The 25,784-nt window shown below is 54.0% G+C and overlaps 1 protein-coding gene across 2 annotated transcripts in view; it reads left to right on the forward strand.

Moving 5' to 3' along the window:
• The window catches only part of USH1C (USH1 protein network component harmonin), a 45,827-nt gene extending 20,609 nt beyond the window's left edge, over positions 1-25,218 (forward strand). Inside the window, exons 15-27 of one of the 2 annotated variants that reach the window (XM_026008164.2) lie at positions 3,057-3,106; positions 6,936-7,088; positions 8,651-8,767; positions 9,303-9,785; positions 13,340-13,459; positions 14,452-14,502; positions 17,129-17,170; positions 17,659-17,712; positions 18,052-18,151; positions 20,681-20,787; positions 21,529-21,531; positions 22,322-22,377; positions 23,463-23,711. In XM_026008164.2, coding sequence (XP_025863949.2) covers positions 3,057-3,106; positions 6,936-7,088; positions 8,651-8,767; positions 9,303-9,785; positions 13,340-13,459; positions 14,452-14,502; positions 17,129-17,170; positions 17,659-17,712; positions 18,052-18,151; positions 20,681-20,787; positions 21,529-21,531; positions 22,322-22,377; positions 23,463-23,583 — 1,457 coding nt within the window. In that variant the 3' untranslated portion in view covers positions 23,584-23,711. Of the gene's footprint in view, positions 1-1,866; positions 1,941-3,056; positions 3,107-6,935; positions 7,089-8,650; positions 8,768-9,302; positions 9,786-13,339; positions 13,460-14,451; positions 14,503-17,128; positions 17,171-17,658; positions 17,713-18,051; positions 18,152-20,680; positions 20,788-21,528; positions 21,532-22,321; positions 22,378-23,462; positions 23,712-24,724 lie in introns of those variants that run through there. The other variant, XM_026008163.2, reaches the window with a different exon arrangement.
• The last annotated feature ends 566 nt before the right edge of the window (positions 25,219-25,784 follow it).

A 25,784-nucleotide genomic window follows, 5' to 3' on the forward strand; every position in this document is an offset into this window, starting at 1 on the left:
TTTTAATTGCTTCTCATGAAAGTAATCCTAGCCAATTTAGTACCTTTCTAGAAGTTGGGTCTTGGCTTCAAAGCAAACACACCCTCTCAGGAACTATAAAAAATAAAAACCCTTTCTCTAGCTAGCTATTTATTTAGTGCTTTTAAACCAAATCAATCTTCTTGAATAAAGGAGCAAGAACTTTCCCTTTGCTTGAAGATATAAATGTTTTCTGACGAATGTGCAAAGCATGGGATTAATGCCCCAAGCCTGCCTGCCTGAGCTGGGGCAGCTGCTGCTCCCATCCATCCCCCATATGCACTGGCAATTCCATCTTGTTGGGAAATAAGTCAGGAGATGCAGGAAGGCCTCCGAGCCAGCTCCATTCTTGCCTCTCTCCCCATCCCTGGGAGGCTGGAACAGTCCATGTTGTGCTGGGCCACCAGGGACCAGGCCACTGCTGGCTCCTCCCTGGCCACTCTTTAGCTCTGGGGCCCAGTTAGCCAACAGGTTATACCTGACTCAGGGCCCGTGAGAGGCAGGGGCACACGTTTTTGAGCAGACAGAAAAGAGTGTGGAGCATCTCTTGGCCTGAAAAAGGAAACCCCTTATCCTAACGATGTGCATGGAACTGGCTGCTCCTCTCACCATCACTGTCCCAGGGGCAATGCCTGCCTCCCCGTGGCCGACCCAGCAGAACCCCAACATTCTGCTGACCCAGGACAGATTGTCACAGAGGCCCCAGAAGAGCTCTCTTTACTCAAAGCAGTGAGGGAGAAGAATTAAGGATCCCAAAGTTGAAAGGAGCTTTGGGAGATGAAGAGGTTTAAATAAGATATTTCTAGGCTTTTCTCTCCATCAAGGACCCCATCAATTAGCCTCTGCCCCCAACAGACCCCAGGGTTTAGAAGTTGAGATTTTTTTCCTATCAAACCATTCAGTAATTATTGGTCTTCCTATTGTTTTATTAAGGAGTCCTTCTTGTTTGCAAGAAAGCATCAGTGTTCCACTGTTGAGTAAACACAAATTGAGCTGAAAGCAAAGGAACTTAACTTACAGCCTTTTCATAGATGAATGGGCAAGTCCTTCTAATTAATATCTGAAATATGAATAAGCAGCTCACAGCAGAGCCCTGCACTACCTTCCACAGTCCTAGGGAGGCCAAAGTCCGGGTTGGAAATCACTGGAATGGATGCTTTGCCATTCTCCACGTGATGTCAGAATTCACGTCTTCCCTCTACCCTTTGGAATCTCCTCACTTCCTCAGGGTCTCCAACCTGCCCACATAGCTCCAACATCCCCCCGGGGACCCAGAGTTCCCAAGGCGGGAGGGAGCAACCAGGAGGGTCTGTTCTTCCACTGTAAGCACCACTCGCATATAAGACTCAGATAGTCCCATCCTCTGTCCCTCACATCCCAAGTGTCAACTGAATGCCCTGCAAAAAGCTCCTCACTTGCCTGTCTGATCCGAGACCCCTGGTTTTTTTTTTTTAAGATTTTGTTTATTTATTCATGAGAGACAGAGAGAGAGGCAGAGACACAGGCAGAGGGAGAAGCAGGCTCCCTGCGGGGAGCCTGATGTGGGACTCGATCCCAGATCCTGGGATCACCACCTGAGCCGAAGGCAGATGAGTGCTCAACACTGAGCCACCCAAATGTCCCATCCCCATCTTACAGACAGGAACTAAAGCTCCCGGGGTTGCAAGCCCTGCGTGCACCATCGCAGAGCCAGGCCGTCTTGCTCGGGGCACCTGAGCCTCAATCCTGCCCCTGACCTCACGGTTCCCAGAGAGGGAGGCAGCCAGAGGTCCTCAGGGGAAGCACCACTGGCCTCCCGGTCTCCTGAGTGCCTGTCGGTTCACCAGCCTCCTCTCTTTTCCTGGGTAGCTGATCAGGGAGTGGAGCCCGAGCTTGAGCCAGCAGACGACCCAGATGGAGGCACGGAGGAGCAGGGAGAGCAGGTTTGCCCCCCGCTTTGCTTGCTCCTGGCACGCTGCTCTGCTCCCCTGCGCACCGCCTCCTGCTGGCCCTGCAGACACCCGGCTCTGGGCGGCCTGCGCGGCGGCCACCAGGGCACCGTGCGCAGCCCATGTGAGCCCAGCTTAGCCCAAGAACTGCATGCAACACCTCCAGACAGGACCGGGGCCGAGCTGAAACGTCCGCTGATGCGCACCAGAACTGCTGAGGCAGCAGTTCAGATATTTAAGGATTGCCCTGCCGGAGCCCAGGTCCTTCCTTTGCTGCTCTGGCCTCTCCCCCGGACTCCCTAGGTATCCCCAGATCCAGCAAGGAAGTGGGTAGTACTTGGTCCAACGGAAGGCGTTCGAGATCCTGTTCTAGAACTCAGGCTGGTCAGCGTGGGTGATTCTCTAAGGGATCACTGCCGGCCCAAGGAGTTTGAGGTTCAAGGGGTTTCCCTGTCATGCTGTTGCCTAGGGAAAGCAAGGGGCAGGCGCCCTGGTGATCTGGCCTTAGTAGGGATCTGCTTTTCTGGGGGGCAGATCTGCCCACTGCCACCTGCGCTGCCTTTCCCAGAGCCAACCCCGGTCATCGCCGCCTCCCTCAACATCGAAAGTGGGGCACGTGGCCCGCACTGTGACACAAGGCAGCTTTGTTCTGCGTGACAGCCGTTCCAGGCACAGCCCCAGGCTTTCTTTTGTCTGGGGCCATTCCTTGGACAGAAGGATGAGACGGCAGGCAGGAGAGGCCCCATTCTCTTCCGGGAGGGCTCTGCGTTAGCAGGCTGCAGCTGTGGCTTGGAAAAAGCTCACCCTCCCGCAAGGGGGGTCTCCGATTTTCTGGCACCGGCTTCTGAAGCCAGCGCCCCCCGGGGAGAAGCAGTTGGTGGGGCCTGCTAGGGAACCAGGGCCTCTGGCAGGCAGCGCGGGGCCCACCCGCTGAGGCCAGGGGGGCGGAGGGTCAGCGCTCCAGCGCCGCTTGGCTGTGGGGGTTGCCAGTGCCACTCGTCAGCTCACAGCGCCCCGCGTTCCCTGAGATGCCAACTCCGGGCTGCTGCCTGAGGATGCTCCAGCTGAGCTGAACTGCGTCTCATCTCCTTGTTCTCTGTGTTCTCATAGCCTTTGGGTGGTTTTATCGTTACGATGGCAAGTTCCCGACCATCCGGAAGGTAGGTCGTGAGACTGAGTAGTGCTGTGCCACTTGCCACGGAGTTTGCTGTGGGTCTTGGCCTTTCCAAGAATTGTTGCTTTTCCTGTCAATCCTAACGATGCAATCCGGCCTGTTCACTGGAGGGGGGACCCTGTCTGCACCTCCCAGGCCAGCTGACATCAAATGGCAGGGCGCCGTCACAGAAGCGTTGTGGGGGGGAAAGGATTCGTGGGGTGAGAGCTGCCCCAGTACCATCTGGCACCGCCCAGGAGGCACAGGGCAGGGGCAGGGCCACAGCAGGAAGCTTCCACTTTGTTTCTCTTGTCAACTAGAACCAGAGGGCCAAGACCAGAAGCCATGGACAGACAGACTGAAATATCAGGTTGGGTGTCCACAGCACAGGTTACAAGACCAAGCGTGCCAGACACAGATTGGCTGCCAGGCAGGGATTTGCTGCCTCGAGTTGAGACTAAGAGCCACACCAATCATAATTCCTAGAAATATCTGCATGTGCCAGGGTAATGCATTTTCCTGGTCTCTGGGGCCTTGAATTTTCTCTCTAAACCTTATTACTGTATCTCCAGGCCCCATTAGGCTCTCGTCCTTTTTCTTGCTAAATCACTTTGGCATTTGATTATGAAAACGCCGCTGTTAATATCTGTAGATTGGATATTTGAGATGACTTGGCATTTGGAAATCGGGCATCAGCATAAATCTTGGTGAACTAATTTAGGTGTTATCACTCGACTGGGTCTTTCTCACAAGAAATTGGCTCCCCAGAAACCAAAGCAGTGCAGCTAGCTGATCTTGATGATTATATAGCTTCTCCCTGCCTGTAAAACAGGAATATCTGATGTTCCAGAAACATCTACCCGCTTCCTCCAACACAGTAAAAAAATAGCCAGCAATACTATTTCTGACAGAAGTTAGCATCTTTACCTAGGCACACAAATCATCATTTATATGACATTGAATCAACTTAGGACAGAGCACCATGGGGGATTTTTTTTTTTCTCCCTGCTATGGTCTCAGAAAGGATCCACTCTCATAAGACTGCCTTTTTCATCCTACAGCCTGACTCTGTGGCTTAGGATGTCTCATTGGGTTAGATATCTAATTCTCTATGCAGCGTCTCTACTAGAACTCACCTAGAGAGGACAGTGCACATGCACCTGCACACACACACACACACACACAGGATTTCACTGGAAAAAAAAGTAATTAAAAGTAGATGGATAGGTAAAATCTTTTCCAGATACTAATAACCAGGCAAATGTAAGAGAACTAGCATCTCCTACACACACACACACACACACACACACACACACACACACACACACACACACCTCCCATAGGAAATCCTGTAACTTAGAAGTTGGTGTTGGTAAAGAAGCAGACCTGTTTCCCTCTATTCATTCCTTCAATATATATATTTGTTTTCATTTCACTTCCAAAAGAGAGAAAGACTGCTTCTAGGTAAAGCAAGAGCACATCCACCCCATGTGTCTTTCCTCCCAGATCAAAAGGACTATTTGCCATGAATTGAACTGACAGCTTAAACAGACAATAGAATCACATCCCTCGTGCTGGCTCTGAAAATCCATTGTCACTTTCTCTAGAGTCTGTGACACGCCTTGTCTCCCAGCAGCTAGTCCCCAGGTAGTGCACGTGGCCATCTACAGCCATGATCACCAACGCACAAAATTTCCCTTATTTGAAAAGATAGATTCAATATCTTTTATTCCCAATCTGGCAATAAGTCCTTCTGGGATCCAAGGTCCCCTGGCCTGTAGCCCCACAGAGTCCTCATCAGAGCCTGAAAGGTGCATGGTTCTGACGAAGCTTCTCACTAAATCATGCAAACCAGCTCTACTAGCAGGAGCCCGCTGTCCCCCAGGGGAGGCGGATTCACACGCAACTGTACACTGGGCGCCAGTATGAGGTCAGGAGACTATGCTATGGAACAATTTAACCACCTGCTTCAGTAAACAGGTGCTGCTTTCTTGGAAGAGGGACAGAAACTGTCCTATCTGTCTGCCCCATCCATGAGCCCTGGCTCTAAAATCTTAGCACTGGTAGTTTTGACGGGGTTTTGTTGTTGTTAACTCATCGAATGGCCGTTCCTATCATGGTGGGCCCTGCAAGGAGTCATGCCCTTATTCAAGCTTCCATTAGGCAGAATGTTTTTTGGCTCCTCTTGGGGGAGATTGGGGTCTGATCTATAACACGATAGCAGGGTTCATCTATCGACTGAGCCGACATGGTAGGCAAGGAACCAAGCAGGACTCTGAGGCAATGAGAATCATTTTCTCAAGTTCATAGACTGCTCTGGGCTTGGGCCTCTATGCCCAAGATGGGGGACCATTTCCAAAGCACATTGCCTGTGCGTGGGAGTAGGGGTTGTGTTTGGGATTGGAGGCAGGATGACTCCTCATAGATCCATAACTGCACCCCCAAGCCTCTCCAGCTGGGGACAAAGTTTGGTGTCCGATGCTGAGAAACTCCATTCCTCATTCCTGCCCTTGGGTGCTGGGATGATTCAGGAATCCTGAGAGAAGACCCCCAAAAAAACTTGTTGTGGGTGGGGGTGAGCTCAGTGAGCAGGCTAATTTCCTCCCTCCACCCAAATACCCCAGAGTGTTAACTGTCTCTGCTGTGCCCTCTGCTGAGTGCTAGCTCTGTCCTCTGTGCCATGTGTGATGGGTCTGACCCTCCCTCCTGCCATGCCCCCAGCTGCTGGTAGCTCATCTAGGTGCAGAAGAAAATATGTAGGACCCGGAAGACTCAGGTCCACATCCTGGCACTTGCTAGATGTTTGACATTGGGCAGGGGACTTCACCTCTCTGAGCCTTGGCTCCTTCATCAAGAGAGCGAGGATGATACCTACATAGAAGATAATCAGCATAAATTCCTTGGCACCTAGGCAGTCCTTAAACATTAATTTTCTTCCTTACTCCTTGGCTTCCTTGCAACCCCATGGGAGAAGCAGCCAGGAAAGCAGGTTTTATGGGTCCAATGCCAACAGGGAAAAATAAGGAGTCTGTTTGCTTTGCATCTCCGATCCCCAAACCTTTTGAACCCTGAGAGTCCGTATAAGGCAGTAAGGCTCTTCCCCCTCCTCATTTCCTAGTCCTGTAGTTCCTGACTAATCCTCAGTTCAGGAGCCTAGTTCAGAGGGCCTCTATAGGATTAAATGGTCTGGAGCTTAAGCATCAGAGCAAAATCTGATGTCCCTGGCTCTGAGCTTCCAGGTCTGAGGCTGACTCCCACCTCTCACAGCTTAGGACAGAGGATCTCTGCAAATGAGGCCTGCCAGGTCCCCCAGATTTTCTGTAGAACTTCCCAGGATGCATCTCTGTTACCTGAACATGAGACACCTTTCTTTCCAGATGATGGAGAAGGCATGTACCCAGATACCAGGCCATAAATACTATGTATTTTATTTATATCGTGCTTTCATGTTTATAAAGCTCCTTTATAGATGTTATTTTATTGGCTCTGATGGCAAGCCTATGGGGAAGGTAGTTCTGTTTTGAAGATGAGGTGAATCAGGCCCAGAGAGGTCAAAGAACTTAGCCAAGGTCACACAGCTAGCTAGTGAACTCATAAGCCAGTTCTTCTGGCTGGCACAGGGCATGTGTCTCCCACTCCACAGTTGGAAGCAGCCTTTTGCCTGCCCTAGACTGGAGGTCCAGTGCCCAGCACAGAGGGGCGGCGCTGGGGGAGGGGCTCACCACAGGGTGGTTTTCTGGCCTTGTCTGTGGACTGAATGCCCTGTTTGCTGTGCTGTGCCAGCCTCAACATGACCTTGTAACCCTTCTCATGTAAACACCGCCACATTTGCTCAGAAAGGAAAGGATAAGAAGAAAGCCAAGTATGACAGCCTACAGGAGTTGAGAAAGAATAAGAAGGAACTAGAGTTTGAGCAAAAGCTTTACAAAGAGAAAGAGGAAATGCTGGAAAAGGAGAAACAACTGAAGATAAACCGGCTGGCCCAGGAGGTATGTGTCCTACTTACAGGCCACGTGAGCATCCCAGGGACAGAGTTTGGTTGTTCCCCACCATGCTCCTGGGGGACCAGCTCAAGTTGTTTTCCCCAAGTGAGTCCAAGGATGGAGTGAACCCTGCTCAGTCGGGAATGTGGGATCATCCCACCTGCCCAGGGTCATGGAGACTAGCTTCTGGCTTAGGTGTATATTTGGAACAGAGACTAGACTCCTCGCTCAAGTGTGGGTCTGAGGCTAGCCTCTCTGTCCAGACTGTCACCCTTAGGTTAGCCCCTTACACACCTGGCTAGAGGTTTAGTCTGTCCCCACCATCCCAGCCCCCACAGAGTATGAGTCCAAGACTAGGCCTGTCTGGCCCAGGTGTGGCTCTGGAGTCTTTTTCCCTACTCAGGGTATGACTCCAAGGCTAACCCCTCTCTCTGCCTAGACTATAGAACTGAAGTTAGCCTTCCAGCCACCTATCATCAAGTCTAGGTCAGATTGGCCCCTCTACCCAGGTTACGAGTCCAAGGCCAGATTTCTCCAACCTGCCTTGGCTCTGAGAGTATGGGTCTGATGCTCACCCCTTTGTACAGGAGTGGTATCTGAGGCTGTTCCCCAATTAATCAGGCAATGAGTCTGAAGCTGCTTCCATCAACATAGGATATATCTGGGGTGCCTGGGTGGTTCAGTTGACTAGGCATCTGCCTTTGGCTTGGGTCATGATCTTGGGGTCCTGGGATCAAGCCCCATGTTGGGATCACTGCTCAGTGGGGAATTTGCTTCTCCCTCTGCCTGTCCCCACCATGCATGCTCTTGCTCTCTCTCTCTTACTTTCTCTCAAATAAATAAATCTTTAAAAAAAGGGGGGGGGGGATCTGAGGCTAGGCTTCTTTAACCTGGAAATGTATCTAAGGCTATCCTCTTTAAGACATGACACAAGCAGTCATCTAGCATGGGTAATTCCTATTTCCTAGGTGAGTTAGGTGACCTTAACTCCCTAGCTATTAGAGATGTTATTATTGTTCTGCTTCTCTTTAATGCTCCCATGAATCAGAATGCCAAGCTGATTAGATTATAAAACCAGAGTAATCCTGGAAAATGTGAAGTGCATTAGGTCTGCCATTAGGAACGAATAAGCTACAACATTAAAAATAAAATCCAACTTGTACTTCTGAGGACAAGACAGCCTGGAGGAGGGAAAAAGAGCAAAGTTAAACTTTTGGAATGTGCTAAGAGCCTAAAAAAGGATCATTCGTGGAAAATCACAAGAGCCTCAAAGTTTGTGCGGACCCTGGAAGCCTAATCCCAGCTAGGTCCACACAATGCTACAAGCGCCTCCTCTGATTTTGCCTACAAGTGCCATAAGTCACCCTAATCCCCTAGCACCCTCTCCCTCTTGGTTTCCACCTCTTTTGGGGCCGGGTGGAACAAGCTGAGTTCTTTTCTGGAGAGTGGGTCCACCCAACAGTACTTTTAAAAAGAAGTGGTTCTGTGCTACTGATATGAGTGTGCCACCCGCATGGGACTCAGGTGTGCCCTCTGTCCTCTCCCTTTGTACTGTCCTTGGGTCCTAGGTGTCTGAGACAGAGCGAGAAGACCTTGAGGAATCGGAAAAGATTCAGTATTGGGTGGAAAGGCTATGTCAGACGCGCCTTGAGCAGATTTCCTCTGCTGATAATGAGATTTCAGAGGTAACAGAGCCCTTCTTTCCACAGTAAGCCCTCCTGTTGCCTTTAGAATGACCCACTCTGGGGACAGTGGGAGGCAGGGTGGCCACTGGCAAGCTTCATTGTCCAGGGCCACCCCTACCAGCCCTCCCTGCCTTGCTCTCCTGAGGAGGGAGACACATCTATATTTCTGGGCTTATCTCCAGAGTCACCACCAAGTCCTAGCCCATCTGAGATGGTCTGGGTTAGGTGTGTTGTCCTGGAGTAATTGCTAAGAGTGCCCCTTTCACTATCAAGTCTGTTCCAGTTTAGATGATAAACAGTATAGTCACCTTACATATCACCCACATGTGGCATAATTTGGGACCATCCTGCATTTGGGCGCTCCGTCCTGGCCACTTGGTTTGGGCTCACTGGAGCACCCAGGTAACAGAGAAGTGATTCTGGTTTGTGGGTGGTGGGTCTCCAGCAGCAAAAGAAACAGAAAAGCATTACACTCAATGTATTGTGAAGTGGAGCATGAGTCAGAAAATTACAGAACTTCCTTGTAACCCCCCAGATGACCACGGGGCCCCCGCCTCCCCCACCTTCCGTGTCTCCCCTGGCCCCACCCCTGAGACGCTTCGCAGGCGGGCTGCACCTCCACACCACTGACCTGGATGACATCCCCTTGGACATGTTCTACTATCCTCCCAAGACTCCCTCCGCCTTACCTGTGATGCCCCACCCTCCACCCTCCAACCCATCCCCCAAGATCCCCGCACCCCCTGTCCTTCCATCCTCAAGCCGTGTGAGTGCCTCATCTTCACCCTGGGTGCAACGCACCCCACCCCCCATTCCCATCCCTCCCCCACCGTCTATTCCCACCCAAGACCTGACTCCTACCCGCCCGCTACCCTCGGCACTGGAAGAGGCACTGGGCAACCACCCCTTCCGTGCTGGGGACACAGGAAATCCAACAGAGGACTGGGAGGCAAAGAACCACAGTGGCAAGCCCACTAACTCCCCTGTTCCTGAACGGAGCTTCCCACCCACCCCCAAGGTACTGCCCCTGTTCTGCATGCTAGGCTGGGAGGCAGAAAGAGTGGGCAGGGCTGCTGTTGGTTCCCACATCCTCCGCTGCTCTCGTGAGTGGAGACGGGAAGAAACATCACTCCAACCCATTTTCCAGGAATGAACCCCCATCCTGCATGTTGTGGCCACCCCGCATGTGTGTGGTTTCTGCTGGTTTTGAAGTACTATCCTGTCTGGTGAATTGCCTGGGATGCTTGTGGTGAGCTACTGGGGATCAATGTCTCTTGGTTTCTCTTTGGTCCTCTTGGCTAGTGTGGACCGGTAGCATTCTAGGTAGTGCTTGCAAGGCTGTGCCAGTGAATCGCCAGAGCTCTGTGTCACAGCCAGTCACTTAATGATACAAGCTCAAGAAACCGTGAATATGGGAAATGAATCCCCGGGTTAACAGGGGAAAAGGAAGGGAGGAGGAGCAGTGGAGCAGTGTTAGGCTCCTTAAATGAAGTGATAACACTGTCCGGTGCAGTGTTAAGACATTACAGTGCCATTTTCTATGGAGTTCGCCAATTATGTTGGCTTGAAGTATAATACCCAGAAGTTCTGGCCAACTTCCAGCTACAGAAAAAATGAAGACGAAGAGTTCCTAGAAATCTCCAAATTTACTATAAAAAGACGAAGGGGTTTTTTCCCCTTGGATGTTAGGAGGCTGAACATTGATCCTTCTCAAAAAGACATACTTCTTATTAATCGTTCTTAATCTAAATCCTAAAGGCTATTTTGGAAAAGACAGTCCCCAAGGAAAAAGATATGGAGCTTTGATCCCATGGAGGGACAAACAAAACACTCTGCTTCGGTAGTCATGGGGCCAGGCTCGTCAGAGTTAAAGGAGCTCGTGTCAGCTGAGGGGGCAGTCAATAGTACCTCATCAGTTATTCTTTTTTTTTTAATGATTTTTTTTATTTATTCATGATAAACACACACAGAGAGAGAAGCAGAGACACAGGCAGAGGGAGGAGCAGGCTCCACGCAGGGAGCCCGATGTGGGACTCGATCCTAGGACTCCAGGATCACGCCCTGGGCGGAAGGCAGGCGCTTAAACCGCTGAGCCACCCAGGCTGCCCCTCATCAGTTATTCTTATTAACCTTCCCTGCGTGGATTTGAATCCCAGCATGAAGAGCAGAATCAGGGTCTCAAAGCATTCAGGAGAGCTTGGGGGAAGGTGGGAATTAAGAAAGTGCCAGGTGCCAACAAGGCTGAGCTTCTGGGGACTCTTAGAGGGACTCCCTCTAGACCTCTGGTGGGTTGAGAGCCTTACAGCTCTAACAGAGAGAAGTCTGTGCGTTCCAGGGATGTCTTGTCCCAAGCCCAGCCAGGAGCAGGTTTACAGGGGGCTGAGATAGCCTGGCCCAGAGGGTCATATCCTTATTGTGAGTCCCTACACCCCACACAGATGGGCAGCAGCTTTTCCTCGACAAATTTGATTCAATAGTCATTGATTGAGCACCAGCCTTGGGTCTCTGTGTGAGGGGGAGAAGGGAGCAGTGGAGCAGTGCTGAAGGGGACACAGGAAATTGGCATCCCCGTGCTTTCCAGGACTTTGCCATCTGAAGGATGAGCAGCTGAGCAGACATGATTCAGCTATAGAATGGCACAGGCCATGTGCTGTGGGAAGGATTCATTCTAACGGGAGGTTGAAGGCACCTCTGCAGAGTAGAGAGCTGATGAGCTGAGCCTTGAAGGATGACAATACATGAAGGATGGGAGGAAGGGCATGGAAGGTACAGGGAACATAAAGACGGTGAGGAGGAACCACCTGGGTTTGAACCCTGGCTCTACCCCTGGCTGGCTGGATGACTTTGGGCATGCGTGACTTCACCTGTCTGAGCCTGCGGCTCTTCATGCATAAAATGGGAATGTATATGGCCCCTACCTGTTAGGGGATCAAATGAGTTAAGCCATGAACTCATTTGAAGTTAATACTTAGGAGAATGGCAGGCACATAGTAGGTGTTCAGCAGACATTAACTATGATCAGTGACAGAACAGGATATAGGAAAATTTGGGTGAAGCTCAAAGATGAGATTGGAGGTAAATTCTGTAGGCTTTTGAGTCAGAATCAAGAATCCAAACAGGGTCCAGCTTTCTTGACTCCTCCAGGAATCACAAAATTCCCACTGTTAGTTCTCCATCAAAGCACAGGAAAGTCTCCTCCCAAAACTCCTCCCACACAAGGGGCCTCTGAAGAACTGGACCCAAATGTCTTCCGTGACATCAAAGTCAGGGTTATTCCTGATTTGAGGGCCAGGGGGCTGCTGTTAGGTTAGCTTCATCCTGCCCATGTCAGCACTTTGGTCCTTGTACCACCGATCCTGCCCAACCCTCTCCTTGGGACTTCCTCCAGGAGCCAGAATCCATGTGGGCACACGTCTGCCTCTGCACGTCGTACCAGCCACCAGCAGGCCTCAGGTGATGGGAACAAACACTTGGTGCTGCTTGGCACACGTGCCTGCCACACCAGACCTGCCAGACAAAGGTTTTCAGGGCCGTGTCTACCCCCCAGGCACCGTCCTGTGTGCCCAGCATACTACTAAGTCCTTCATTTATTCATCCAACATGTTCATTGAGCACCTACGAGATGCCAGACACTACACCTGGCTCTGGAGAACCACCTCAAAATGGGTAGCCCCGTCCCTGCCCAAACCATCTGGGGAGGACAAGAGATAAGTAAGCAGGAGACTGTCACCTATATGGGGACAGATGGGGGAACACAGGTGCTGTGATGAGTTGGGATGGAGAGGAAAACCACAAAGAGGGCTTTCTGAAGGCAGTGACACCCAAGTTAAGACCTGAGCAGGTCAAGTAGAGGGAGGAAAGAGTGTGTGCAAAAATCAAGACAAGAAAGACCGGCTGAAGTTAGGCAGTGTGAGGAAGGTGAGGAGTGAGACACGGGGCCGCGGGGGAAGGTGGAGGAACTCATGAGGACCTTGTGGGTCAAGCCAAGAAGCTCAGCAGTCAGCGGGGACCCGTGAAGAGTCTGGGCAGGGCTGTGATCCGATTCGATTTGTCTTGGCCAAGATGATGGAGCACATTAGAGCAAAGCAGACAGATTGCCTCAGCTCTCCCGGGTGCTGCTCTTACCGGTCCTCACCCCGTGTCCAGAGCCTCCGTGCCCACCCACCAGGGACAGCAGATGCTTTGTGTGCAGTCTGGGGAATGGAACCGTGGCCAGAAGAAATAGCCTTTAGGGGGAGAGGAGGCTAGATGGCACCCACGGTCACTGAGAGCGAGCCTTGAAAGCGTATCCTCTGAGTGACAGTGGCTGCTGGCACCCTCGCAACTAGGCTCTGGCTCAAGCCTCTGATTTCTTAGAGCCACCCAGGAGTTTCTGTGGCCTCAGAACACACTGTGGCCAATGGACTTCTTGTCTCTCCGCTGAGAATCACACCCCGAGCGCCTCCAACAGGGTGAATGAACCAGGGGGGCTCACTCTTGCCGTGAATTTGCATGTGCGTCCAAGTGCCCCGGTTAGCCTGGGCCACTCCTGCCACGACTTCACACGGGTTTCTCTTAAACTAACCCTTGTAGACATTTTGCCCAAGCCCTCAGCCTCCACGAGGCCCTGGCGTGTCCACTATCTCCAAACCGGTCATGGTCCACCAGGAGTCCAACTTCATCTACAGGCCGGCTGTGAAATCGGAGGTCCTGGTAAGCGCCCCGGGTCCCCTCCAGAGGAGCAGACTAGAGCTGTCTCCCCCGGCTTCTGCTGCCTCTGGAGGGAGAGTGAGGTGGGATACAGACTCACACGTGGTGCCGGCTCCTAACATCTCCTTGACCAAGAGATGAATCCATGTGGGCACCAAACAGGCTGGAGCTTCCTCTGGAAGTAATAATGGTAACAGCTCAGGTGTATCGTGAGCCTACGTGTGTCAGGATACTGAGGCTTAGAGGGGTAAGTCAGTCGCCCAAGGCAGGGCCACATCTTACCACTGACTCCTGAGTCTTCCAGGCTCCAAAGCTCAAGTTCTTACCTACATTGCCGTCTTACCAAACCTACAGGATTGCACTGGCCCCTGCCCCTGAGGCCTAGCATGGCATGGCGCGGAACTCTCTCAGATGAGGGACTGGCCAAAGGGGAGCCACTCACTTTCTCCATCTCGCCCCCCACTCCTCACTGGCCTGGGAGTGTGGGGCATGGTCCTGGGGGAGCAGAAGGGTCTTCCTACCCCCAGTCATCTACGGCTGATGGAGCCGAGACTCTACAACCCCACGTCCCAGAGGTGCCAGGCACGGACTGGCCTCCCACCCACAGTGGGAAGAGAGTCATGCCAGAATTTTTCTTCCCCTTTCAAGGAAACCCTATCCAAATGTCAGGTCAGGACAGCTCAGACACTTATTTTGAGCTTTTGCTGTCCTGTCACCTCCCCAAAGAGCAAAGTTCATGCCCCTGTGACAACCTGCTGATGCATCCGTGTCGCGTTCTCTGGCCGGTGACAAGGGGTGGTGTCTGCTTGACTAGAACTGGGTAGCTGCTGTATCTGGGGGCGTCGGGCAGGCCTCTGGTGTAAGTCAGGCTGCGTCTATGTGGCGCGGGATGTTGGCAGGGCGGCCCCAGGCTGGCAGGCCCAGGGTCTGGCACCAGAGGGCGGACAAGACCAATTGGTAATGTCCAGCGTGAAACCTTTTTTTTTTCCTGGCAGCCACAGGAGATGTTGAAGAGGATGGTGGTTTATCAGACAGCGTTCAGACAAGTAAAGCGATACCCGTCGTGTGTCTGTAGTCCTCCCTGCCACCCCTGTCCCTCCCACTCCGACTTCTCTCTGGGAGTGCAGTTGGCTCAGAGGTGGCCCCAGGTGCCATCATCCAGAGCCTCAGGCCAGAGCTGTGTCCCTGTTGCCTGCAGCCAGGAGTTGGGAAGGGTCTCATTTCCTTGGCTTATTAGACCTCATGCCAAAGCCGAGAAAGCAGCAGGATCCCTGGGGGCTCTGCTCTCCTGCTACTGTTTGTTCAAAGAGGAAGGGGGCAGAGGGAACATGCAGAAGGTCACAGAGGCGGAGATGGGTCCTCGCCCCGGCCCTAGGAGAGAAGAAAGGGTGTCCCGAGGTGTCTCCCTGCCCCTTGGCCTTGTCTTGTCCCCTGGAGGCAGATCACAGTGTTGCCTGGCACGGAACCAGCCAGGGAGGAAGAGGCAGTTCAGATCCTCCACCAGCCTGGGGTGCTCCTGGGCACAAGGATGTGGATGTCCTTCCTGGCCCATGAGTGGTTATCAGGCAAGCAGCCACTTATTTTCCCACCTCCTGGGGGCTTATGTTCACGGAGCCAGCTACTGGATTGGCTGTCTCACCACTGGTGAAAGAGATGCCAAGATAGAGAAAGATCTTGCAGCCAAGCTCACTGCTAACCCACGACCAGACCGCAGGCTGATTTGACTACAGGTGGAGCAACACGGAGGTGTCAACTTCACAGTGACACATAGGAGTTTGCAAAGGAGGCTGCTTCCCAGCCCAGAACTAGGGGGTGACAGGCGACAGCTAATCCTGTGCCGAGCGCTGTTTCTAAGTACTTTGTGTATATAAACTCATTTAATTCTTATAGCAGCCCTGGGGGGTCAGTAGATGAGAAACTGAAGCAGAGAGGTTAGGAAACGGACTGATGATGTCACAGCTACCGTGAGACCCTGGATTTGCATCCAGGAGGTGAGGCTCCACCGTCAGGCTCCTACCCGGCCACCATCCCGCCCGGCAAAGCACTGTGATCATGAGATAGACGTTTAAGGCCTTGTTGTTACAGACAGCCCTCCGAGAGAGAGGCTGGAAGTAAGGAGCCCAAGGGCCCAGACTGGAAGTCAAAGTCTAGCTCCACTACCCATTGGCTGGGTGACCTTGGGCATGAATGTCACCTTCCTGGGCCTCAGTTTCTCCATCTGTTGGATGGAGGGTTGGGCTCCCTCTTCAAAGGCTGACCACCTGTCGTGGCTTATAAGCCTATGTTCACAGGACACGAACACTTGCCATCAGGCCCATCCTAAGAGCAGGTTCTCACAGGGAGGGAGAAGAGGAAACCTATAGCCAGCACTGTCTGGTTTTCTAGAAGTAGTCAGGGCTCTCAGTGAAAGAGCATTAAATCTGTATCCTGCCTCGTGACTTCTGCCCATGGATTTGCTGCATCCCTTCCTCTGTCTGCTGCCCTGATGCCCCTAGACTGACCTGGGAGTGGCCTCTGAACGAGGCCAGCCTCCAAACTCCCAGGTTCCGTGGGGCTGAGCCTGGGCGACAAAGCCTGGATGAGGAGGGAGAGCAGGCGGAGGCCCAGGGAGCCACCTGCTGATGTTTGGTCCTCGTCATGTGCCCAGAGCTTCGTTGCTGTGTGCTGGGCATAGAGAAGGCGGTGGCCTCCCTCTGCTGCTGACCACAGGCCTTAGGGGACACTTGGTGTGGCCCAGGGAACTGGGTGCTGGGGATGGCTCCACTCAGTCCAGCAGGGCCTAGCTGGGACCCTGCCCCAGGGCCTCTGCTCTGCACCCACCTGCCCTGGGGGACTAACGGAGGCTTTGCGGCCTAGGACTGGCATGCACGTCCCCCCCCCCCCCCCCGGCTCCTGCTGTCTGGTTGGGGTTCCTAGGAGGGCAGCGTGTGCTGGCTCTGCCCTCACCCTCCTTACCACCTTGTTCCTGCATCCTGGGGATACTGTCCCCGCAGCCCTCACCAAGCTGGGTTCCCTGAGACAAGTCTCCTCCTTCATCCTCCCCCGGCTGAGGTTCTGGGAGGCCTCTTACCTCCTAGATAGGCGCTACATTAGGACCAGTGCTGGGCACTGGGTGAGCACGGACGCCCCTGTTCCTCTGGGAGCCCGACATCCCTTTGCACCGCCCACGCCCCGCACCCCAGTCATCTCACAGCGGGTTCCCCAGGGAGAGCTGCCTCTAGCACAGTGTTGCCCTTCTCCGGGGTCAAAGCACTGGGTGCAGAAAAGCAGGCCTTCACCCCCAGAGCTGGACCTGGCCTCACACGAGCACTCGGAGGAGCTCAGGTAGAGCCTTCAGGACCCGAGGCTGCAGGCAGATGACAGCTCCAGCAAGGCCGCGGGCCGCTCAGACACCTGGACGGCAGCCGGTGCCCACCCCTGCCTCAACTACCCAGGGCCCGGGCTGGGCTCCGCCAGATGCTTGCATAGCTTCCTGCTTCTCCCTGCGCAGGGGCTCTGGCTCCTGGGGCTTCCAGCCTCCTCCCTGCTTCCCCCTCCAGGCCACACCTGGCCCCCTCCCCTCTCCTCTACATCTGACCCATTCATGCCTTCTTCCTCTGCCCTGAGCTTGTTTCCTGCAGCGACCCTCAGGGAACTCTACTTTGTGCCCTAACATGCTCCCTTCGCTTCCAGGATTTCCGGAAATATGAGGAAGGCTTTGACCCCTACTCAATGGTGAGAGATCACTCTCCTCCCCAGGGCAGCAGTCCCGGGAATGTGGGGTCGAGGGGTGTGGTGTATTCCGTGGTGGGGCAGGTGAGGAGCCCCAGGGAGCCCCAGCTGCTCTTTCCTGCAAAGGCGCCTTTCAAACCACATTCGAGTGTGAAACATAGGACTGGAGTGTGTGTTGGGGCGCAGTGAGGGTGTAACAGCGGTCACACTGGCCAAGTACTGACTGTGTACCAGGTGCGTGTGGCTTGCTGGGTGCTTACAGGGCATGTCCTCACCCAGCCCTCACAATATTCTCAGAAAGAATGGATCTGGGATTTCTGTGGTCACCTGTGTGTGTGAGTGTGTCCAGGTGGCCCCTGTGAGACCTGGGACCCCCAGGTGAAGACCGATGGGTGTGGGGCTGGGAAGGGTCCCCTTGGCCATGTACCCTGTGGGACCCCACCCTCATCCTCCAGGCAGACTCAAAGCTCCACACTGTCTGTTCCCTCTAGTTCACCCCGGAGCAGATCACAGGGAAGGATGTCCGGCTCCTGCGCATTAAGAAGGTACGTGGGCACATGGAGGTCAGGCGGCCACCACCTTTCTCTGCCGCAGGCCCCTCCCATCTTGGTGCCCTGCATCTACTCTGGAGATGGCTCCTGAGTGACTCCTCAGGTCCCCACCCATCTACTCTCTCCCCCAAGGATGTCCCCTCCTGTGGTGGGAGCACACACCCAGGCCCCACTTAGTGTCCAGGCTCCCTTCTCTCCCTGATGGCACTGTCATTGACCCCCATGGCTTCTCCTGCCCTCTTTGTAGCCCTGTCAGGAGGCTCCTGGGTACCCAGGTGTCCACAGGCTGTTGTTGTCTGCTTGGCTCTTGAAGGCCTGTTTTTGTCTAACCAGGAAGGATCGTTAGATCTGGCCCTGGAAGGCGGTGTGGACTCCCCGATCGGGAAGGTGGTCGTCTCGGCTGTGTATGAGGGGGGAGCTGCCGAGCGGCACGGTGAGTAGGGGACCAGCCATGCCCCAGTTTGGGGATGGTGCAGTGGTTGAACAGGGACCCCAGGAAAGCACACGGCTGCCCACTTGGAGTGGGCTGACCTACAGTTGCTCAAGAATGCCCCCCATCTGGATCTGCCCATCCGCCTGCTGAGCCCCACATGTTACCCGTGGGCATATGATGGTGCCAGGACGATGGGCATACAGCCCACCACACCCCACGCTGCCCTCCGCCCCCCCCCCCCCAATCCAGGGGTGAAAACATGCTCAGAATTGCCAGATTCCGGCTGTAACAGAGCAGTCTGCTAAGCGCTGACAGAGGGCTGGGGGCACGGAGGAAAGTTGTGGGACCTCGAGGGCCCCTAACCCACCAAGGGAAAGGGGGCCACCGGGAAGGCTCCCGACAAGCACCGTACCTGAGCTGAGCCATAGAAGATAAGTCAATGTGAGCCTCATGACGGTGGGCAAGAACTCTCCATGCAAAGGCAGGAGAGAGGGCATCGAAACCTTCCCTGTCCTCTAAATAATAAGGGCCGACGGCCGTCAGGAACTCGCCATGTGCCAGGTGTGATTCTAAGTGCCTGCACCTCCTCTGTGTCTAAGGGGTTCACGTGTGCTACTAGGTCACTGAATCCTTGCGACAGCACCAAGAGCAGGTGCTGTTATCACTTTCACCTTACAGCTTAGGACACCGAGGCACAGAACGGTAAAATGCCGTTCCGGGACCCACAGCCAGTTAGTGGTGGAGGCAGGACCTGAACCCAAGCACTCTGCTCATTTTTTGCTTTACTCTTGCCTTAAACCTGCTCACCTGGCGAGGACTGTCTGAGACTCACCATTCGCGGTTTCTTCTTGAGACTCGGGCCGCTCAGCTTTCCAGGCCAGAGCAGGAGTCCCATGGTGCCAGGCTGTGGTCGGTCAGTAGGATGGAGGGCAGGTGAGCACCCGAGGCAGGAGGCGGAGTGACAGGGAGTCACCTGGTTGCTGGGCAGCCAGGCTTCTGTGAGCTCCAAAGGCCACAGAACTCGGCCGCCTGTGGCCCCGGTGAGCTCAGGCCTGCCTCTTGCAGCCACACTTTGAGCTGTCGCTTCAGCTGGGGAGGGGGGGGCCACTCAGCTGGCAGCTGCCGTGGCCCAGGGCTGCCCTCCCAGTCCACACCCTCCTCCTCTTCTGTCCTCACTTCACGCCAGTGGAGAGAAAGACACCTGTCAGCTGGGTCTGGCAGGGAAGGAGGACCAGAATACCTTCCCGGGAGCCTCCCCTCCTTACAAAGCCCCAGCCCAACCACCGCCTTATTGCTCCTGACGCTCCATCCTGAGTCCCTGCAAAAGGAAAAAGTGAGAGTCGCCTCTCCACAGACCCACGGGCCAGAGGAAACTGCTGTCTACAGTCTGGCCCCACACTGCTTTGGACAAACCAGCAGCTGGTGACATTTTCTCCAAGAGCACACGTGCTTTAAGCCATTGCCACACCATCTTCAGTAACACACACTATGTTCCCGTGGCCTTCCTGCCAGCAAGTCTTCTGGGTGATCTGTTTCAACGTAATGTAGAGAATGTGCTGTGGACACCAGAACTAAGAAAAAGTCCTTAAAAAGAACATTTTTAATAAGGTTCTGAAGTTGAAGACGTCTGAGAAACCAAGCACAATCTATGCACTTCTTGGAGAGCCACAATGCATGGTAGCATATTCAAGGCTCTGACAAGTCCTGCAGTGAGTAACTCTGCTTAGCTTGTAACTCGGCCTTTCCCGAATTTATTAGACCACAGGTCAGCTTATCCAGGAAGACCTTTAACATCATTCACTTATTCGAGAACTATATCGAATTCCTGTTTTGTGCTAGGTATTATGGTAAGTGCTGTGGGAATGGTGATCAACCAAAGACAAAGTTCCTACTCTCATGGAGCTGAGAATCTGGTGGGAGGGACCATCCGTTGACAAATAGATGTAGGATTACAAATTGTGAAAATGCTCTGCAGGAAGAGACTGGGATGCTTTGAGGGAACAATAGGAAAGACGTCAAGATTGGACGCAGGTCAGACCAGTTCCCTCCGAGGAGGAGACGTTTCACCTCAGCCCTACAAGGAAAGAAGAAAGAGACGAGGACAGTTGGCCCAGCTGGAACAGCATATGAAGGCTCTGGGGTGGGAAAGAGCCTGACGCAGACAGGAACAGCTCACAGAACTAGCTCATGTTTCTGATAACCTCATGGGACCCTCAGGTCTGCCTCCCTCCGTGATAGCAGAGGCCCATACAAAGGTTAGGGTGGCAATGGTTTGTCACTGGTGTCCTGATTCTACTGAGTCGGGGTGAGGGAGTGTGGACGGGGCGGGTAGGAAATGCCCTTGAGTAACCTGGTGGATTGTTTTCCCCTCATGCCTTCCGAGCCCATCTCAGAATCCAAGAGTCGAGCTCCTTCTGTAGCCCTACAGTGGCCTCCTGTCCACCCTGCCCCCCGCCGCCTTTGCCAAGTCCTGGGCAAGGCACCCGTCACATATGGCCCAGGTGACCAGCCAGCCTCATCTTTCTGCAGGTGGCATTGTGAAGGGGGATGAGGTCATGGCGATCAACGGCAAGATCGTGACGGACTACACCCTGGCTGAGGCTGAGGCCACCCTGCAGAAGGCCTGGAGTCATGGGGTAAGAGCAAACCCCCTCCCGGCCACCCTCCCCTGCTTGCCTTCCTGCCTTAAACCTGGCCTCTGCAGCTAGGCCTTACAGTGAGGATGCCCCATCCCAGGGCGGGGATCCAGGGGCCAGGAAATTCTTAGGTGACATCCACATAACCCATCCAGCCAGTGGTCTCAATATGACACGATGGGATTCAGAAAAATAAATGTCAGTTCCTGACTTTGAGTCCAAAAAGCAAGTGGCACAAATATAGACTCCAGAAGACCAGGTATGGCAACCCATGCAAGAAAAAAGACTTAAGGTCTTCTCTAAGTGCACACTGATCAGGAATCAAAAATGCTGTGGCTACTAGAAAGCGTTAATAGAACAAGTGCCCAAAATGGAGGAGGGTCTGGTGGTAGTCTGATCTGTGCTCATTAGCCACTTGGGTCAAGGCCACCACATAAGGTCTCCCAGGCTCTGCAGTGCACAATCTGAGGGGATACCCTCCTATAGACTACAGTGTGGATGGTGTCCTCTCACGTTGTGCAATGCACAACCTGTGCAACTGTACGCAGGCAGCCGAGCCTGAGGTATTAAGTTCAGTGCCGAGGAAGCTGACCAGATGGGCCTGGGACCCACATGAAGGGATGTGGAGAAGACTCACGGGTAACCTGATGACTGTCTTTGATTATCTGAAGGGCTGTATTAGGGTAGAGGGAGCAGAAGTGTTCTCTGTGTTTCTTGAGGGCAGAACTGGATTGGATGGAGGGAGTCCTGGGGTGAGCTTTCAGCTCAGTGTTAGAAGCTATTGCATGGGGATCCCTGGGTGGCGCAGCGGTTTGGCGCCTGCCTTTGGCCCAGGGCGCGATCCTGGAGACCCGGGATCGAATCCCACATCAGGCTCCCGGTGCATGGAGCCTGCTTCTCCCTCCGCCTGTGTCTCTGCCTCTCTCTCTCTCTCTGTGACTATCATAAATAAATAAAAAAATTAAAAAAAAAAAAAAAAAAGAAGCTATTGCATGGGAGAGGGGCCCAGTGATATTTCACATACTTTTTATTGGATACACCTAAGCCAAGGGTGGACAATGATGGATAAGCCAAGGATGGCAGTGGTGCCATTGAGGGGATTCAAGTGTCAGGGTCAGAAAGCTAAGCCTGAGTGCACCTAGAGAGCTTGTTACAAATACTATTTCTCAGGACCTACCCCAAATCTCCAGGAGCCAAGTCTGTGAGTCTAGAGTTTTAAGAAATCCCCCAGGTGATTCTGAGGTTGTTCCCTGGCCCTGGTCCACAGATCAGCATTTGGGAACTTAGTGTCCTTCAAGGGTCTGTAAATCTTGGCCTCTATGGTTGTGAAGCCCCAGAGACTGGAAGCTTCCCCAGACCATGGGTCTACACGGTGAGGCCCATCCCCACCAGAAGGACCTCCAGCCCCACCGGGGCCGACCCCCCCAGCCAGCTGATCCTGAGCCATGGTGCCCAGGAATGGGTACGGAGCGTCAAGGGAAGCTGTGCCACCAACCCCTGAGCATGTCCCCGAGTCACAGGCTTCTTCCCACAGGACTGGATCGACCTTGTTGTTGCTGTCTGTCCCCCCAAGGAGTACGACGATGAGCTGTAAGTATCTGCAGCACGTGGCCCTCTGCTTCCTCTCTGTCCTCCCCCAGAATCTTGGCCACCTTCTCCCAGGCCGCCCTCAGCCCTCACCCAGCCTGAAGGATTGGTCCAAGCACACTGCTTCTCATAGTAATCGATCCTAGTTGCTCCCGGGCCAGAAAAAGCCTAGAATGAAGTCACTGTGTCACAGCGTCAGCATCATCAGGGCCGCCTCCAGGACTGCCTTGTCTGAATTCTTCTGTATATTTGGGAAACTGGGGCCCAGAGACGGTCAAGGTCCCCGACCAAGTAAACGATGACGTTGGGACAGACTCGGGAGCTCTGGTTCTCCACTGGGGACTTCATCCCTGCACCATCATCAGCCAGTTCAAACATTCCCGTGTCATTTACTGTCTGGTAGTGCAGTCTGTCGTGCTGCGTCCCTAAGCAGCCAGGACCACAGCTTTGGCCCCATCCTGCAGGGTCTCCAGGGAGCCTTGGGCTGGTGTCCACCCTGCTCTGCGATGCCCTCTGTCTGTCTCTCCGTCTGTTTCATTCTGGTCTATCTGTATGGGTCTCTCTATCTCGTTGCCTCTCTCTCTCCCTCCCCTGTCTCTCTGTCCTTTCCCTCTCTCCTTCTCCTGCATCTTCCCCATCAATCTCTCTCTCCCGTCTGCCCCAATCTCCATCCGTCTCCCTCTTCTCTCTTAACCTGCCCTTTTCCTGCTTTCTCGATTCCTGGCCTGAGTGGGTGCTCATCTGTCTTCGTTACCGTATATCCATTTCTCTTCTCTCTCTCTTTCTCTCTGTTGCTCCCTCTGCCTCTCTGGTGTCTGGCCTCCATCCTCATCACCTTCCTGCCACCCACACCCTTATTCCTCACCCCCCACCCCCCGGCTTGCCCGTGCCCACCTGCTTCCTCTGCCTCTCACGGACTGAGTTCTGGGCACAGCTGGGAGAAATCAAGGTCTGTAGCAGCTAATTCTGGACCCAGGGCCTAGGCAGGACCCGAGGCAGGGGGCAAGTGGAGGGAAAGGTCTGGTGGAGCTCTGCCTGGAAATAACCAAGCCCTGTTTTGTGTTTCCTGCTCTGCTCGGCGTATGTAGCTCTTCTCTTCCCTCTGCAGCCGAAAGCCCCCAGCCGGTCCGAAAGTTCCTTGAAGACCATGCTCCCGTGCACAGACACGGCTTCCTCCTGCAGCTGGAGCCCAGCAGCCCCCCACGGTGAAGAGGCAGGCGGGCTGCAGGGCCCTGTCTGGCCATGCTGCATGGAGTGGCCATCTGCTGCCCGTGCTGGCAGGTTCTTTGGACTGGTGTCTGGAGGGCTGCATAGGGCACCACCCCAAAAGTACCATCCAGGCCTGCTGTGGGCCACCCTGGAATTTTGTCCTACTCAAATACCCTCCTGCTCAGGGAGCCCAGTCTGTAGCATGCTTGGGACCTGGTGTCCTGACTCACCGCTGCTTTGAGACCTGCCACGGGTCCCATGCGGCACCCATATGAGCAGGACAGAGCATGAGTACCATGGTCTGCTGGGCACAGACAGTGCCTCAAACCAGCACAATGGGCTGAGTGAGCCCAGGGGAGTACGGCCTGGATCTCCACCCAGGGGTATCCTCAGCAAAATGTGCCTCCCTTCCCGGGGAGCACCCCCGCTCTGGGAGCCCCTGCTCCACCGGGCCCCTGTGCTTGGGCAGAGCCAGGGCAATTAAGAGGCAATGGAGCCTGGTCCAAAGAACCAGGGCTGGCCTATCAGGGTTGTTCGTGTCGTGTTGTGACTTGTCATGGCCTGAGCCCTGCTTGGACCAAGCTGTCCTCTGTGTCCTCTGTGCCTTCTCTTTCCTTTAGCTCCAGCTCCCAGGACAGTGTCCTCTGGGGGACACTGTGCAGCCCAGTTTGGGGATGTGTTTCCCACTCCATGACAGGGCTGTGCTCATGGACAGAGCTGGCGTGTGGCCATGAACCAGTGTTTGGCGTGCCCTGCGGCCCACAGCTGGCAGTATCTGGGGCAGACCCAAGGCTGAACTTGTTGACTTCTCTGGTACAAGTTTCTCAAAACATTAGGGCCTCATGCTCCCGAGACACTTGACCTGCTATGCCATGGCTTCCGGTATGGCCTCTCAATGGCTCTATGTTTTCTGCCACTTGTCATTTGCTCCTTGGGGAGGGACCCCAGACCCCCTGCCTCTGGTCCCCTCCTAGCTCATCCCACGCATCCCTTCTGCCATCCCCGGCCTCTTGCGTGCTGTGGCTCTGGCTGTTGTGTGGCTGCTTGAGACCTGCCTCGTGCTTCCAGAGAGGGTGTCCCCTGGGCCGAGCGTGTACCCACAAAGCCTGCACGTGTCTGCTCTGTTTCCTCTTCCCCACAGGACCTTCTTCTAAAGTTCAGAAGGAGAAACCAAATTCACCCCAAGAAGCCGGCAAGGTCTGGACCCACCCTTCTGAACACAAAGCCTGGAACCAGCCTTGAGAGATGCCAGCGTGCGGGCACCCTGGAAACCTACAGCCAGCCCCCAAGGACTTCCGACTCCCATCGGCCCCCAAGTAGGGCTGCATGAGGAACACCGCAGGCCACCCCTCTGAAGGCCACCAGGGAGGGAGGAAGTAGGGCCCCTGGGATCCAGACAGTGACTTCTGTCTTGCACTCCTGTGAATTTGGTCTCTCCCAGCCCTGGGATCTCAAGCATTCAAGGGAATTCTCAAGAAATCAAGGGAATTCTCAAGAAATCAAGAGTTATTCCATGAATTCTTATGGGACCTGACTCCCAGGTCTCTCTCGCCCTCCCTCTCCTCTCGCTCCTGCTAATTGCTGCCACAAACCTTCCTCTGAACCCATTAACAAAATAAACTGCTTTCATTTCCAGCTTCCAGGAGTGAGTGTGGATTGGGGGAACAGATTCAAGACTGTCGAATAAAAAAACACAAGGTCGTGGCCCTTATCGAGAGTGGGAAACAGGACCCAGTGCTGGGATCCGGGTCTGACATGAAAGACATGATGAAATGGTCAGCGGCTGGGTTGGGGCAGAGGGCTGGGCAGCCGGAGATGTGCCGGGCTGGGCTTTGTGTCTCCTCAGAGAAGGATGGCAGGAAATGAAGCCATGGGACAGGGCTTTGCTCAGTTCCAGAAAGCACGGTTGAAGGCAGGAGCCCCAGAGGATTACCTCTAAGCATGGGATGCCCCAGATTCACTCACGCACAGCATGACCACAGCTGCTTCTCTTGAGTTCGCCAAGACAGGATGTGAGGGAGGAAGGGAGGGAGGGAGGTGCATGAAAAATCCATCCAGTGGGACCTCATGGAAGGAGGCTAGGACTTGAGGCAGGAGGGTGGAACTCCAAGGGGCTGGCGGCTGATAAGTCAAGGCCCTCCTGGTTACAGGACAGATGCTCTCAGGCAAGCTCCAGGGAGGAGAGGAGTCATCAGGGTAGG

Source organism: Vulpes vulpes, chromosome 11 (genome assembly GCF_048418805.1).
Source record: "Vulpes vulpes isolate BD-2025 chromosome 11, VulVul3, whole genome shotgun sequence".
Taxonomy (NCBI): Eukaryota; Metazoa; Chordata; class Mammalia; order Carnivora; family Canidae; genus Vulpes; species Vulpes vulpes.